Below are 18,053 nucleotides of genomic sequence, written 5' to 3'. Positions count from 1 at the left end.
CGGTTTCGAGGGACGCCAGTACTGTCAAACTGGTTTAATTTGGCAGACATTCAGACATACTCTATGAGTAACCACAATTGAGATGAAACAGTACACTTGGTTTATAAACCTACTTAGTTTGCTGTATAAAAGCTAACATTATATTATTCTTGGTCTGTAAAATAAAGTTCTTCAAGCACTTAAGTAGTGTCTAAATCAGTCATGAACACCTTTCACTTCATTGGGTATTTTATTGCATTAACATGTAGATCAGTGGTTGGCAAATTTAAAAGAAGAGCCAACAACAGTTAGTTTCAGGAATCCTAAAAAACCACAAATGTTTATTATCGTCGGTGTAAAAGCTCACTGCTTGGGAGACTATTAGAGCCGTAGGCGGGTCGTCAACAACTGCGGTATGCCGATACCCGATGTACATTTAAAAGAACTTACCCGCTATAATGCCATCCATCTGCAGTAAAGCAGCTTCCAGTAACTTAGCGGGGTCTGGATCGGAATCGACCGATGTTGGATTGTTGTCGCCATCAACCTGTGTTGTTTTTCCCATTCCACGAATAAAGTAATTCAGCAGTTCAACACTAAATGTAGGTTCAATACTTCAATTGTTAGAGTCAACTTAGTTGGTGATTTAGTTTAGGAAAAGTTAACTTTTTACGCCCGAACTGTCAACAAAACTTCACATCATTCACAAGGCAAGCAAAAAAAAAGCGAACACAGGGTGCGTTCAAATGCTGCAATTCTTGATTCAGGCGATGGACGATGCGACATTAAATTTATTTTATTCGGTTGTCCATGTTGCGTCACTTTCTTTTGAAATATTGAAGAAAAGGATGCAAATAGCGCAACTATGAATTTAATTTTGATAGCAAGCACAAAGTTATAATTTTAAAGCCGTTACACACCTTCGCATCGCACCAAGATCATTGTGCGACGCAAGTAAGGGCGAGAAAGAGAGACCGCACAATGACCTTGGCGCGGTGCGATGGTGTGTTATGACTTTTAAGCTTGTAAAATCTACAAGGATTCAATTAAAAGGGTTCATCCATTAATTACGTCACACAAATTTCGAGGTTTTTTGACCCCTCCCCCCCTCTTTGTCACATTTGGCAAACCCCTCCCCCCCTGGGCCCCTGGTGAGACGTGTCACATTCTTTCAATGAAATCGGCAAATCGAATTAAGTATTATTAATATAAAATATTTTTGACAAAATAAATATTAGTAATTTTATAACCCTAAACAGATTAGGAAAGAAAATTGAACTATTAAAAACGATTATCGTTCCAAAAACTTGTTATTTAACTGTACAGTGAATAAAATAATTTAAATAAGTTAATGTGATATCACAAAGTTTGTGACTCCCCCCTCCCCATTGTCACATTTTCTTGACCCCCTCCCCCCTCCCTTGATTTAGGGGGCTAAACGTGTGATGTAATTAATGGATGACCTCAAAGTTGAAAAATTCACTGTCTTGGGTGGGACTTGAACCTACAACCATACTGGATCACTAGTGCAGTGCTCTGCCATCTGAGCTACCAAAACTACCCAATCCAATACTGAATATTTCTGCCATATAGTATGAGCCAGGGAGGCTGTAAATTCGTTTTAAAATACCTATCCAACGACACCCCAAAACCATAGGGTTGAAGGAAAAAAATCATCCCCACTACGTTACGTATAAGGGAGGTATTATAGCACTAACGAGCATAGATTAGTATATGTTATCTAACGAGCACGGAGCAAAGCCTCGGAGTCCTCGGACGGACATGGCGAAACTATAAGGGTTCCTACTTGACTACGGAACCCTAAAAATTAAATACCAAAGAGTAGTTGACCGAAGCGAAAGGTTACTTTCCTTTCCGTTCAAGTCATCAGTATGATGTCCTGAATACAAATATACATACATATGAGATGACAAGCGCGAAAATAGTGGGGGTGGTAACTGTGACGTCATAAAGACGGCGGTACAAAGATTTTTTTTTCTTTTAAACACCATTTTGGGGATATAACATACTATAACATTTTCACTACTTGGTAAAACAAACTATTGGAAAACATCCAAAAATTTCACAATGAAGAGTTGTACTTTGAACTGCTCTAGATCTGCTTTAGATTGAAAACGACTGAATGGATTATTCCAAAATACATACTAAGCGACTGTGAATATCCTCTAAATCGCCTCTAATGTTTTGAAATAATTAACCAGGTATATCGAAAATATAGAGAAGTACATCAATTTGAATAACAGTAGGTATTTATTTTCTATTGTGTTGTGTCAATAGGATCAGTTTGGAAAAAAATAAAACAGCTAATACTTCATAATTTATTAATATTTTATTAGACCCTTTACCAAATTAAACGTAAATAAATAGAACTAGATTATGGTAATAAGTACCAATCCTTTATAATCTTAATTTACCGTTACAGAACGATAAGAGAAAATTAAATTTCCTAACTGCAAAATAAACTTTTCATAAAAACAAGCAACAGCCATATTGCGTACATTGTGTTATACATAAATAATTAACATGTCATTGATTTCCTAGTTTGTGTATAAATATATAACTCTAATGTGACAATATTTTATTTTAAAATACACACATCTAGATAAGAGATATATTATATTAAACAATTTCCAAAACATGTCTCTTTAAATATGTATTTTTAAAATATTAAAGTATTGATCTAAGGCACAATCTGCTAAAACTTGATATAGTTACTATCACTCATAATTACAAACTGGTTTTTCATAAAATAGTATCCCTTTTAATATTAATAAATATTATTTTCATTTCAATTGACAACACAATAAATGTAACAGCAAAATATTAACGACGCTTTCAACTGTTTAAAATTACAAGCAATTGCTTTTAACCACATTAATTTATATTTATCTATCCTTAAGTACATATATATAACAACTTAAAAATATATAATGTTGGTAAGCTGTGTTTTGGTATTAAGGTGAGGGTCGCTATAGGTACTAAAGGCTTGTTGTTGACTTGGACTGAGTGCTTAGTAGTAGGTATAAATGATGAATAGAATAGACGCGGCCTTATTAACAATAGGTAGTTATTTATTTTACAAACTGTTGTTTAACCTCTCGTGCTAATATTGATACCCGAGAAAGCCGACGATTCCACAATTGAACTACGAGCGTAGCGAGTGGTTCAAAAGATGGAACTGAGCGTTGCGAGGATTTCAAGGCACGAGGGTTAAACAAATTTTGCCACCGAGTGAAACACAAAATTTTTCACCACACGAACACAAGGAAAATACTAACTGTAAAATATCAAACAAAATCAAAGCTAATTAATTCAAAATTAATGTTATTAAATATTTCATCATTTAAAAGTCAATTCCACTAGCCAACATAAGGAAACAACTCAAAATTTGCATTTGTTTACTTTGCCCCACATGTGGATAAAATGAAACTTTCTCATCAGTATTTGAACAATCAAGAGAGCCTTTACCAGCTGGTGTGGTGAAAATAATTATTTTGCTTTGAAATTCTAAAACGTATCCCTTTGCCAGCTTTCTACAGTTATTTAATTTAGAATTTTTAAATAAAATACTGTTCCACGTATTTTACAAATAACATTAACAAATTGGCTGTGGTTTTAACACAACTTCCAATACTTATTTTGTACTTACAATATACATAACTACTCCACAAAAATAAAGTATATAATATATTAGAATTTTAACGATAAACATTTCTCTCGTGATGAAATTAACGCGATTTACAAATCTGCGAGTCAATCAACAATGTAAATATGTCAACAGCAATCAATAAATAACACTTCATTAAGAGCCCGTTATCGATTTAGTCTGTGAAACTTTACACGTTTTGTTACGTAATATAAATAAGAAGTACTGGTTTCTATTAGCACGTCTTCTCATCTTGCCGTTTTACAGATCAATTTTTTGAAAACGGTCTCACTAAATTAGTTATGTTTTTTTTCTGATGGACGTTTATGTAAACGCGCGTAAAGCACTGATTTTGACGGTCTTATTTGTAAACTTCATAAAGTTTGGAAGGCTAAAAATAGTAATTTTGTATTACACATATCCTGTACTCCACCTTTTACGGAGTACATTTTTATTATTATGACTTTGAAGTAGTGTAAATGAAAGTCAGACGAAATCAATTTTCTTCAGAAATTACTTCAAAACAAGTGACAATTTCTCTGAAAGTCGACTCAATTTCAACGTAATTTTGATAGTTAAACAATCTACAACATTTGCTGAAACTGTCCTTATACATCAATTTGTATAATTTACCACCATAATTTTTTGATGAACTTTTAAAAACTGCCCCTTCTCTTCATATATTACCGGTGACGCACGCTCGCGACCTCATTATCAAAAGGCAAGACGAGAAGACGTCCTAATAGAAACTAATACTTGTTATTGAGATATTACGTAACAAAAGGTGTACAATTTCAACTACTAAATCTATCAATTTTACATTGTTGCTCTAAAATCGTTACCGGGCTCTTAACGTGTCGGTGGCTGGATACCGATTTCTTTAATAATACCTATGTATGTATATTACAATTCCTTCAAATCCTGGACAGTTTCTAAGTGAGGGATGGAATAAAATGATGTCATAATTATATTTTAATCAAAAGTAAATAAAATGTCATTTACATGACTGGTTGACATCACAATTGCTAACTTTTTAGCAATGCAGAGATTTACGTTAAATGTTAAATAAATTATTACTACATATTTAAATCTCTGCAATTATTTAACCATTTCATAATTAAGATCTCTCCCTAGTCATATCTAAATTCTACAAAATATATTATTTTTTATTAAATATTAAAGGCAATATCTATCATTAGATATGGACGGATTAAGTAAAGGCGCCCAGTGGGGTGACCGGTTAATAATATTAATAGCTTTTAGACTCTACCTTAACTAACTGTGGCGCGGCGGCGGGACCAAATAAAAGTAAACATTCAAGTTGCAAAACCAACAATGAAACAGCATTATATAAGAATCTCTATAAATAAGTATGTTGCTTGTTTCAGGTAACTCACGGACGGTCCCGCGCCGGCCCTACTTTATACACGCGATGACCACATAACATAACAAATATGTATTTATATATATATATAACTTCGTTGGTAAACATAATTTCAGTTCCATCTAAGTAATTTCGTAAACTTAACAGGCAAGACCACAACCGAAAGTAAGTACTTAAGAGCTACAGGAATGTAAATCTCAGGTTACTTTAAGAAAAATGGAACGGACTGACCAAACGTTAAACACAAAGAGTGTACTAAAACAAAGTTAACAGCTACATTACAAAATTAATTTCATTAACCTATAGCATTTTAAATTGTATCATTAAACCAATATTTCTCTATACATGAAATATATTTTATTTACCTAACTGATAAATTGAAAGTCAATATAGAAATTTAACTCTTCAAAATAAAAGAGATCAATATCGTTTCCCATTAGGTTGAGCACTCTTGTTTTAGAACGCCAACTAACCGCGTCTGATCCGGTTCCGGGACGCAAAAACAAATACGACCAGGCAATATTGGTGCCGCGGGTTTTGCGTATACTGATCAGACATGGACCGTAAGCGTTCTCTAAGCTGGAAAACGATGGCTTTGCATGATGCTTTGATGGACGCAAGACATAATAAAACCTTTCGGATAGTACAATTATATGATACGGGTCAGTTTCTCTAAATCTAATAGGGCTTTTCTAAACCTTGATATTAAATAAAATTAAGTACCTATGAATTGAACGATTCGATTTTAAACTTCCATAAGCATGCATGAAAGTGTTTTATATAACTACACTATTCCAATTTATTTAAAATGAATGTTATTATAATGCTTTTGTGCGACGTTGCCATGCTCCACACTTAAGCTATATTGAGCAAGTGTGCCTTCAATATTTTTCGTTTTAAATTTTAACAATTCAACTAACGATAATATCATACAACTGAACTGACGAAAGGAACATTGTATAGATTGAGAATAAAATAAGTACATATGACCATAATAATGCACCACTCTAATTAAAAATAATAAAACATAGTTATTAAAGAAAAGACGTATTTTTAGAAAAATAAATAATAACAACGAAATATAACTTGTACATTAAATATTAGCCGTGGACTTGCATTACATGCATATTAAGAAACAATTAATAACATAAAAATGGAATGTAGAATTTATAATTCCTGTCTGTACACAATCACAATAAGTAAATAATCACGGAAACACAGGCTAGGCCCTCTCTTCTCAACAGTGAAATGTAAAAATATATTAATTTGTACAATTTCCCCATACTTTAAAACATTTGTAAAATTCACTATCGCACCAAAAATACTTTTAAATTTTAGATTAGATATAGTTGTAGTACAATTAAGTACTGAAAAGTAGAATGGTAAACCAATACAAGTGTCCCTTTAAGTACTATCCATGTACTATACACATACAATGTTTTTAACATCGCATCCGCGAGTTGCGATTAAGTGCACCAACACACTACATTAGTTTTCGCAATTATCAGAGACCGGAATTACTGTGGCGTTTTTGAACTGTTATAGGAAGTTCTCATTTGTGGCAGAGGGGGCAAGTGCCTCGGGCGCCATCCAAGGGGGGGCGCCAAAATGGGCAAAAGGCAGCAGCAGGGAAACTTTTGTCACTCGTCAGGGGGCGCAAAATTGGTGACTGCCCCGGGCGCCATATCCTCTAGCTACGCCCCTGTCCGTAACATACAATGTAGAACACAAAATATTAAAAGTTATAATAGGTAATGGATATTTGACTGTAAAAGAAGTAATTTAAGCAGATAAAATGAAAAAAAAGATGACTACTTATTTCTTTTATAAAAAAAACTAATGGAATGTTCGTTAGTACTAAAACAGACTTTGAACGTGAAATTGGAAAAACACAGAACTGAAGTAGGTAATTAAATGTGTAACTATTAATTATAAAGTTTCATTGTTTTTAATGCACATCTCTAATATATTCTCTATTTCGCATTTTCAACTACTCAATAGTTATCTGGAAGAGATCGCTCTTTAGTGATAAGATCGCTTGATATTTACCTCTACTTTTAATATATTTTAATATGTTGTATTCTATATTGTATGGATATATGTATATCGAAAGTCGATAAATGAGAAGTCCCTAATGACAATTCAAACTGCCATGAGAATTCCGGCCTCTGGTAATTATTATTAAAATGGATAGAGAAGATACTTTTAGTTACTACAATATTCCCCACCTAAGACTCGAATCTCTCATCATGGAATGTTACGTCACGTTTTGGAATGTAATATTTATCATTACCGAGTGGTAGCACTTTCAGCTTTTAATTTAGTTACTAGGTCGTACCCCAAATCTATCTGACCCCGTCACAATTAAAATTTAATTACCCTTTTATAAACCCTTTTCTTTAAGTACTAGAATATCCGCATAAATATCTTCACGCATTTTAACATAACAATTTATAACCGCTTAAAAATATAACTCGACATAATTTGCACTTTTAAAATGATATCTTCGGGGGGACGTTCAGCGCATAGCGAGTTCGAAGCCCTTCAGCGCCCGACACAGTAGTTTGAGAACAGAATCGACAGTGAAGTGAAGCTCCGAAGCGCTCGTACTATGCACACACCGCGACCGCGTGCAAGTGCATCACGAAACACAAAGTCATTATTATCGGAACGGCCCCCCTGCAAACAGTCATTGGTGACTTTTGCTGAGCAAGTGGGAGTTGAACTCGTAGACGTTGCAGCACTGTTCGCCGCAGATGTTGCACTTCCAGGGGTTGGAGTCGCAGTGGCAGCCCTTGTGCAGGAAGTAGAGCGTGGAGTCGGGGAAGGTGATGGAGCAGAAGGAGCACACGAGCGAGGCGGGCGTCAGCGCGGCGTCGCCGTGCGTCGACGTGATCACGCCGCCCTCCGACGCCGACCCGGACCCGGACACGCGAGAGCTCTGCACACACACACAACACCTTTACCGACCACTATACCACCAGCACCACCACAATGCACATGCTACGGTGCTTTTTACGGTTACGTACTTTACCCTTTGGTAAAAACGAGACCCTATTACTAAGACTTTACTGTCCGTCTGTCTGTCTGTCACCAGGCCGTACCGAATGTACCGAAACAAACCGATACAAAAAACGTGATTTTTTTGCCGTTTATTGCGTAATGGTACAGAAAACTTTGTGTTACAAGGGAGCAAAATGACATATTTACGGCGAGGGCGTACATTGAATCCTAAACGAAGCACTATAATAGAATCCCGAGAGTAACGAGGGATTCTAAAGTAGAATCCTGAGCGCAGTGAGGGATTCAAGTGTGTTACGCCCAAGATGGAAATAATTTTGCTACCATGTGACACATACTGCTTTTCACATCACCTGTGAGGTAATTATGATGTTACAAATATTATTTAAGCTAAAAAAATAATGTGCAAATAATATAAAAATAGTGTCCTAGAACAGAAAACTTTTACTTTGATCCCTCCTAGCAGGGAAGAAAAGTGCCACTTTGATCCCTCCTAGCAGGGAAGAAAATTGCCACTTTGATCCCTCCTAGCAGGGAAGAAAAACCCCTTTTTCGAATTGGTGATGTGAAAAAAAATTACGGTTCTAAAAGAAATTACTTATACTTTTTCCTAATCAGAACACGATACCGAATATGCCCTTAAACGGATTCCCAGTATTTTTGTTACACCTTGTATAATGCTCAACTTCGTAATCGCCTTGCCTAATCTAATACCAAGTGAAAATGTAGAATTTTAGGAAGACACAACCGCATGAAATTAATATTAAAGCAACTACACTTTCAATCTAGCATTAATAACGTATGTCTTCGTAATAAAAAATAATAATACTTATTAGGCGTAGGTATGCATATTTAGTTCAAATTTTCTGAGGTCATTTTTCGGCTTAAACCTTCATTTGTTAAGTAAAAGGCATTGTTTCTTTTATGGAGCGCGGTTAGCTACCGAATCCGTCACGAGTGGGAAAAACAAGCCTGTTTAAAAAGCAATTGAAACGGAGACAGAGAGATCAGAGAGAGAGAGAGAGGGAGAGAGAGAGAGAGAGAGAGAGAGAATAATGGTGTTTCTCACGTTGGAACCGCGAGCGCGGCCCCGGGCGCTGATGCGGCGGCGCAGGTCCTCGCGCAGCAGACTTTTGAGCGGCGACACCTTGATGAGCGACGACAGGCTGGACGACACGCCGCGCTTGTCGCCGTTCGCCTCGCCCTGCGACTCGCCGCCGCCCGACTCCTCCGCGTTCGGCTCCTATAATACGATACCAGTGCGGATTCATGTTGAGTGTCTATACATCGTTTTTTTAGCATTAGAAAAAGGGTGAACAATCTTGATGTGTCTTTTTATTGAAAAACGCTATTTAAAAAAAAACGTAACTGTTACTTATGAAGCAAAAAAAAAATATGATCATATATGCTATATAATTGTTACATATAAGCTGCAACTTATTTTTCAAAAGTGTTTTTCAATAAAAAGACACATCACGATTGTTTACTCTTCTTCTAATGCTAACAAAGTATAGGCCTGTTACAAAATGAAGTATACAGAGTTGTATGGGTGAATCAACTTTTTCTTGTCACTTGTTGCCATGCCATATGGTTACGTTCCCCTGGGTCACTCTTTAAACCGTGTTTTTATGGCATTTCAATTATCTAAACGGGCATTTTTGTGGTAGTTAAGGGAGACGTATGTTGTATATTGTATAATGAATCCTCGAGAACGTCAGCTGCTGCTGCGTTTTCAAAGGACGGGGGTAAACAAACTTTGCTACCAAGTGAAACACAATGTTTTTTCACCACACCGACGTGAAAAAAATACTAACTGTAAAACATTACAAATCATCCCTTATCAATTCCACCGGCCAACATGAGAAAATAACTCAAAATTTGCATCTAATTACTTTACCACTTTAGTAGATAAAATGCAACTTTCTTATCAGTTTTGAAGAATAAAGAGAGCCTAAGAGCAAGCTGGTGTGGTGAATATATATATATATTTGCTTAGTCATTTCCTTCTATTTATTTTAATTTACAGAAGAAAAAAAACTAGTGAGTATAAACCAAAATGGTGGATTATGCTTCTGCTAGTGGAGATCAGGTATTATTATATGCGCCTTTTATTGTTCCGGCGCACCGCTCGGATAGGAATGACTAATGATTTTTTTACCTAGCACTATACATCAATTTCAAGTATAAGTGTAATTAGCTTGATTAACTATAATTACTTCTAATATGAGTGACGTAGTATTAGTTAATTATGGTTAATAGGTTGATTTTAGTTAATGAAGTGACGATAACAATTTTAAGCACCAAAAACCCAGTTCTAGTATAATAAATATGCGACACCGATTCGAGCGGGATGTCGCTGTAATACGCGCATAGCGTTGTCTCGCTCAAACTTCGGAGCGACGTGCGAATCGGACGCAGTGTGCCATGCCTCTTTGTGTCGAAAAAAAAGTTACAATAAAGGACATGTTTATATGTAATTGTAAATATATATTATCTTGATTAATTGATGAATCAAAAAAAACAAAACAATAATGATAACAGCTCGGACAGGTTATCGCAAAAACGAATAAGTACGATAATGATGATGGGACACTGCACAGATTCAAAGCCATCCAACTTTTCTTCGGTTTCAATGACGGTGCAACCCTACCCAACCTGTCTTGGGAAATTTATAGGTTGCGACAGTGAAAATAATTCAGAAATTTATTAAAAAACACTGTTAATGACACGACTTTAAGAGATCTTGTTCTTTTTCCGAGTTACAACTCTGTTTTGCGATGATCTGTCCGAGCTATGAATTGATAAATTCGCCAAAATCTGCTAACTTCTAAACACTTGACTGTTGTTTGTTAACTAATCGCTTTGACTTTGATGCTAGTAAAAGGGTGAATCGACTTTTTCTTGTCACTCGTTAACATGTTAACGTTCTTCTGGGTCACTCTTCAAAACCTGATTTTAAGACCTTAAATTTCACCAAATACACTTTTTTGTGGTAGTTATGTAAGCCCTTTCCATAAATGGACATGAGCACGCGTGTTAGTGTGTTAGTAGAACGTGATAGACAATTTATTATAACAAACTATGGTACAATTGTCCCATGGCTAACGGGACGAAATAGCAACAAAAAATAGTTGATCCACCCAAACTGTAGCTTATATCAAATTAATACATTAGTCATGCTAAAACTAGGACTTTCTCATGGCGTACTTAGTTTTAATGTAAACGTAAACCTAAATAAGTTTTTTGTCAACAATTTCATTTTTGATACAAGCTTTTATCGCTGACTGTTCTTTTCTTTCAACAGTACTTTTATTCCAACAAACCCAATCACAATCAGTTTGCGAGGCAAGTATGTGAAGTTCCAGCTCAATCGAATAATGAGAAGTGGGTCTAATTGTGTGGCCCTAGTGAATAAGGATACAAGTCTCGGGCAGCGCAGTTGTAAAAGGGCGTAAGTTCCACGTAACACCTATGCCCTTTTAGACATAAGCTTCGCGAGACTTGTGACCACAGAATTTAGTTTGCAAGATATTAAATAAAAGTTTGTAAAATGACCGTTCATTTATTATAAGATTTTTACTCGCGTGACAATTGGCCTGCTTTCGTGCTACTTATTTAATACGTTTTTATTTTCATAATTTAATAAATGACTGCCGCCCTGTACTGTACCTGCTTGATGGGAATGAGCGTGATGGAGGGCGTGATGCCGGCGGGGAGCTGCGCGAGCGACGAGCTGGCAACGGCGCCCGCGCTGTCGCCCGACTGCGGCGAGCTGCCACCCTCGCCGTTCATGCGCGAATCTGCGACGAGGCAATCATACATTCCAAGGGCTTTTTTTTTAATTGTAGAAAAATCCTGTAAGAGCTGAGCTTACTTTATTTATGTAGGCAAGTCGAATTACGAGACGTGAACATAAACGCATGTAGTCGCTTGAGAAGGTGTATCACGTCTAAAATTAATTACATGATGTATTTAAGACGACAGTGGAGGACCGCGTCTCCATACAAACATAGTCGCCGTAGTTCCTCTCTGGATATATACATCATGAAATATTTTTACACAATTTGATGGAAATTGTGTTGGGTTGGCAGTAATTTGATTTGTGTATTTGTGTACGACTTAGTCAAGGCACATTTGTGTACTTTTTATAGGGTACTTGTCGGCCATGGATATTGGTACCAGATAAATCAGTATCTAAATACAATACATTGCTTACCGGAATTATTTAGATGGTTAGACTGTCCCGGAGAGAACGTCTCGTTGTTGTCGGCCATAGATATCTCCACGTGCGGGGTCAAATAATGCATGGGCGGTGTAGCGTTGTCAACGGAGCGGGCACCGTTGCTATCGCCGCTATCCGAGTATGCGGCTGCCACGGACACGGACAGACCGGAGCCTAGAGCCCCGAGGGCGTTGATGGCGCTCGCGTCCATGGAGCCGTCGGCGTACGCGGCGTTGGCTATGCCGGCTGCTAGCAGGGAAACAGAGTTGTTGCCGGTTCCTGGGTTGTCTAGGTCGATGCCGTGTCTGGAATATTTTAGGTCTTTGAAATACCTTTGAATATTATAGAGTTATTAAAATGGGACTTTTATAGGATATAACCCTACAAGTTAATTAGCTTAAGCTTTGTAGTGATGACAATGCAATTTTATCATATGCATAAACTTAAAATGTAGCCGGAAAACAGGCTGCACAAACTTAGTATTAAAATAACGCATTGTCCATTGAGTATTGGCTCTTTCGACGAGTAGTCGAAAAACGCTGTAAACGAAAATTGGTCTCAATAATGTAATTTTAAACAGAAACATGCTAGCGTTTAGCTTTGCGCCGTGTTACGTAACTTGTTAGGATAAATTACGTAAAAACCTTGTCTTCGACTCAAAAGACAATGAGGAAAATGTAAACACATACATTTAATACGTACTTCCCATAAGTTAAGGTGAAAAAGGTTTTTTTAGCTATCAAGGCTTTATTACAGTTTTTACCAGACTGCATGCAAGAATGGATTGATTTCGGCAGAGTACATACTCTGCAACATAGTCACATACATACATATGCATGTGACTATGTGTGTGTCATTTGTGTGTTGTACCGTTACCTACCTCAAAACTACTGAGTGAAACGAGACGGGTTCGGTGAATGTGCTGTCAATTGATTAGTTTTCATGACGCGGGTAATATTGGCTACATTTTTAACCAGGTGGGTTAGGGGAGAGAGGCTCCTGCTTCTTAATTCTCAGAGAACCAGATCCTCCTTCACAATAATGCTATTTAAAATTATGAAGACTATTGCATAGTTCAGTCTTGAAGAAAATGTAAAACTGAAGTTTGTTTTTATTAGATCCAACAAATACCTACTGAGCTGCACTTATATCATAAAATATTCTCCATTTTTTAAAGCCCCAGATTAACTGAGTTAAAGCCCCAGTGCTTCTTATCAAGGTATGAATCGTCATAACTCAAAACGTCAAACTGTAATACAATATAGTATTAAATGAATGATATGATTATGTATGCATCACATCACACAATCCTTACCTGTTAAAGAAATGAACTCGGAGGCTCTTCATGGTTGGGGCACGGTAGCTGCAGAGGGGGCAAGTTTTGACAAGGTCGTGCTGGCCGACATGCTCGTTCTGGAAATGCGCGCGCATGGCGATCTGGCGCTGGAACCCTCGGTTGCATATCGGGCAATGGTACGGCAAGCTTTTTGTATGGGTGGTGAAGTGTTCCGCTAGATGGTCCTTGCGGAAGAACCTCTTTTGGCAGACTCTGCATTCGTAAGGTTTGACGCCGGTGTGTCGCATCTTGTGGCGGCGCATGTTGGCGCCGTTGGAGAACTTCATGTTGCAGACGTCGCACTCGAAGAGCTTCCTGTGTGGGCGGGCGTCCGCCTGCGCGGCCGCCACATTGTTGTTGTCGGGCGAGCACTGAGCCATGTGCGTGGTCAGGGCGCGGCTGCTTACAGTGCTAAATGTGTTGCAAGTTGTGCATTTTAGCAGTGTGCTGCCTCTTTTAGGAGTTTCTTCTTTACTAGCTGTGGTTGCCTGCCAAACATAAATGCCACATAATGTTTAGAAATTTTAACCACAGAGATTTTTCACTACACCAGTTTATTTATTTCTGAGCTTCTTATTCTTCAAAAACTGATGAGAAAGTTGCATTTAATCCACAAGAGGGGCAAAGTAGCACCAGTTAAGTGGAGCCAGTTTAATGGCAATTAATACATTTTAAAATGTAATGGGATTATTCATAAACATTTGCGAATGCTAAAATGCCCTTGATAATCGTTTGTAAGGGTAGTAATAGAAAGAGAAATTATTTATCAGATAAATTTTTATATTTTTAAATAATATTAGCAAATATTAAGGGACTGTTCAATGTTGTTGTTAAATTAATGGAGTGTTTGATCTGATCAGGGTGTCCTTTCCTTAGATTAGTCCTAGTTGGCAGGTTAGGGGCAGGTGTGGGGAGAATTTGCGAACTGTTTGTCTAATTGTTTACTTTGGGAATGTAGGTGATGATAGTCCTAGATCTGATTAAATCATAGTAAAAACTATTACTTCATAATTTATTATTTTTTATCACCTAATTATAGATTATAATTATATACCTATTACAGATCACCTAATATAGGTAGGTACAATATGGACTATATAAGACTTCTTGTGGTCACCAGTATCACCACACGCGAAAAAAGCGTGTTAAACATTAAACTCAAGGATAGAGTAAAATTGTCCATAATTAGAGCCAGATCAAAGTGTGGGAGAGTGGTCAAAAAGGTTGCTTGACCTTTTTGACCACTCTCCCACACTGTCCCACAAGTGGCGGCTTGGAAGAAGTTGTCGATGGAAACTAGAAAATAGTAATATGTATAATTGTATAGAGAAAAATAAGGTATATTTTTAAGTAGATAGAGTATCAATGTTACAAAACTTCAGTAATAAAGGCTATTTTTATTATATTATATTTTATTATGTGGTCACCACACATAGGCATATCTGTATTAATTTAACCTTTCTCCAGGCATAGTATGATTTATCAACCACATATACCTATGTCAATTGAATTTCAACCTTAGCGTTCTGATTTAAGGTTCAATTTAAATTGAACTGAAGGAAAAATTAACGTCTTCAAATAAAATAAATCATCAAAGCTGTAACTATGGGATACCTATTAGGTATACATATACATTCTTTTGGAAATTTTATAAATTGAATTCTAGGCACGATTTGTGAAAATTGTTTTGTTTAACTTTTTATTATTGTTTAAAAATGACGAAGCCTGTTGTGGACTTGTGGATATCATCATTGCTTTGTTTTGGACGAGGCATGTTGCTGATTTGCATTTCTAGCCACCTGACGATGCCTGTGTTGTGGATATTTTATGTACAAACTGGATCATTTTTAAGGCTTTATTTGATCATTTAGTCTATTTGTAAGATGTCAATTTGTAAATATATATTTTGGGTGAATAAATTAACTTTATGTATTTTAAAAGTATTGTAAGTTACATCCATACAAGCACTTTTATTAGATAAAACTTTCACAATCTTTATTTTAAACATTTTTATAGCAGTAGGCAAAATAAATTAAATGAGTACATGATCCATTAAATAGCATTGATTGTTACCTACTTAGCAGTCGAAAATTTATAAATATTCATAAGTCTTAGCTTGGACTAAGCTGGAAACATAATAAAAACAAACTTTGGTATTTGAATAGTATTAAACATCTTATAGGCATATACCTTGCATGTCAAGATTCAAGGTGCACATTTGAATACATAGGAGCAAAGATAGATATAACTCCGTAATAGATGGATACAGTCTAAGGAAAAAACGTGCCTCGAAAATCAAGAAAATTTGATTCTCGTTCAGAGGGCGCTACTAGTTTTGGCCTACTGTCGTATAGATGGCGTTGACGGTTTCGTTTGTTATTTAACAATTTTAACGCATATCAGTGAAAGAACATGGGTCAAAATCATAAAAATAATTAATGCAAATAAAAAAAATCTATCTATATTTAAATACATTCTATCGTATTTTTATAAATCTTCATTTTTAGTTTTAAAGTGTGTCGACAGATGGCAGTGAATTTACTGGGGTTACAAAATGTACTATGACAGTAACGCTCTAGTATCAGTTACTCTATGATAGGAGTAAGAGTATTTTATTATAAATACATATAGATGTCACAATTTTTGCTCTTTTTATTAATTTCAATGTTATAATTTTTCATATGACATTATTCCAGTATTATATAACAATATATTTCTTTTCCCAACAGGCGAAGAAAATAATTTTCATCACTGTGTTGTCATTAATTGCTGAAGTTAATTTGCATTTTTTTTTTTAAATGCAGTTACATTATGCTAGTTAAAAAACTAGAAACAAAAACATACCAACTAATGAAGATTACTACTTGAATAAATTGATCATTGGAAATTCAGAATCTTGATGGAAATGAGGAAAACCAGTAATCACACCTAGCAGCTGTGCAACATGGTGAAACAAGCACTACTTATCTTACAATACTGTACTGAAAAGGTTACAAAATCCAATGCTATATATGTCAACAAAATCTTATATTATAATTATCACTTTAGTAGTGTATGCTGTAATAATGCAATCATGCTTTAATATTAACATCATGTTATTACAGTACATGATTAAACCATACCTGTTCTATAGTACCTAATCAACTAATCCACAAAATATTACTGTTAATATAAAAAATGGTTAGAAGGTCTAGTTAGAATCAGAAAGAACAATATAGATCCACTTGGAATTGAAGTCTTTTGGCAATAAAATGGCTCATATACTTAAGTTACTAGGAATTAATTACTTTTTAAATTACTAACCGGTTCATTTTTGATTACAGGCAGGTTCGGCGACACGGTGCCTGAATCGGCCTCTGTTTCCCCTTTTGATGACATCACATTACCAGCTCGCGGCCTTTCTGGACATCACTCTCCCGCCACACTCACTTAAAATTAAAACACAAACATTGTATTTAATACAGAAACCTACAATAAATATACAGGTGATAAGTGAAACAACAATATAATAATTGCTACGCCAAGAAATCACAAAACAACTACGCTCGTAAAAGAATGGCGAGGTGAGGTGACCCATTTACAAAAACATACGAATTATCGACTCACGCTATACACTATTTATAAACGTTATCTATCGTATTCATCCCAAACACTTCACTTATCCCGTCCACTAAGTTGAATAATGAACACGATAGTAAATTATAAACTCACGTTTAACTTGATACGTCGACAACCAGCGGTATTTTAGGGAGAGATCGCTATGTGGCCTAATTCGATGCTCAGAACTCGATGCACAAATTCGTGTTACGCGTATAACTGTAAATGCACAAATAAGTCGATCCCCACTATTAACTTGCACTGATTGGACATATTTAAACTAGGTATATTTACGCCATTAAAAGCTTTGATTTCCTAAATTAAATAATAGTATTTTATCTACAGCAATCCCATTTTGATCATGATTCGAATAGAAAAAAAATTATACCTACTTCACACTACACCTGTGATGTGTTTTTTTTTTCTAAAATTTCTTTGTAACTAGTAACACTGGTGTGGTATTACCACTTTCCCACAATATTTAAGAGATATTTAATCAATTTCAATAAAAAAATACAAATATACTTATTTATAAAATATCATTCTTTGAAATAATTTATGGTATTGTGAAACCAATAATTATATTAATCGGTCTTTCTACAGAAATCTTTAATAGTCCGAATCATACGAAAGATTCAGTGCGCACTTTTCATATACATTTGGACCATATTTGGACTTGTAGAATTAAGAGTAACACCAGAACTCCACGCGTAAAAGCTGTAACAGCCATCAAAAACTCATTGAATACTTTACTGTATCTAGCCGTAAATAAATTCTAAATTAAAACTAATTTTCCAATAGCTGTTACGTTTGTTATGCATGGAGGGGAAGTACACAATACATTTAG

General features: G+C 35.8%; 1 protein-coding gene across 1 annotated transcript; it reads right to left on the bottom strand.

Moving 5' to 3' along the window:
* Positions 1-2,310: 2,310 nt before the first annotated feature.
* On the bottom strand, positions 2,311-17,623 carry LOC134741365 (zinc finger protein ztf-16). The gene is made up of 7 exons (XM_063674120.1): positions 17,321-17,623; positions 16,913-17,037; positions 13,589-14,097; positions 12,268-12,578; positions 11,721-11,851; positions 9,121-9,294; positions 2,311-7,971 (listed from the first exon to the last, which is right to left on the bottom strand). Exons 2-7 carry the CDS (start codon positions 16,985-16,987, stop codon positions 7,720-7,722), a joined length of 1,452 nt encoding a protein of 483 aa, XP_063530190.1. The 5' UTR covers positions 16,988-17,037; positions 17,321-17,623; the 3' UTR covers positions 2,311-7,719.
* Between the last annotated feature and the right edge of the window lie 430 nt (positions 17,624-18,053).

Source organism: Cydia strobilella, chromosome 5 (genome assembly GCF_947568885.1).
Source record: "Cydia strobilella chromosome 5, ilCydStro3.1, whole genome shotgun sequence".
NCBI classification, from domain to species: domain Eukaryota; kingdom Metazoa; phylum Arthropoda; class Insecta; order Lepidoptera; family Tortricidae; genus Cydia; species Cydia strobilella.
The sequence above is the reverse complement of the archived record's forward strand: the minus strand, read 5'-3'. Positions and strand labels throughout refer to the sequence as shown.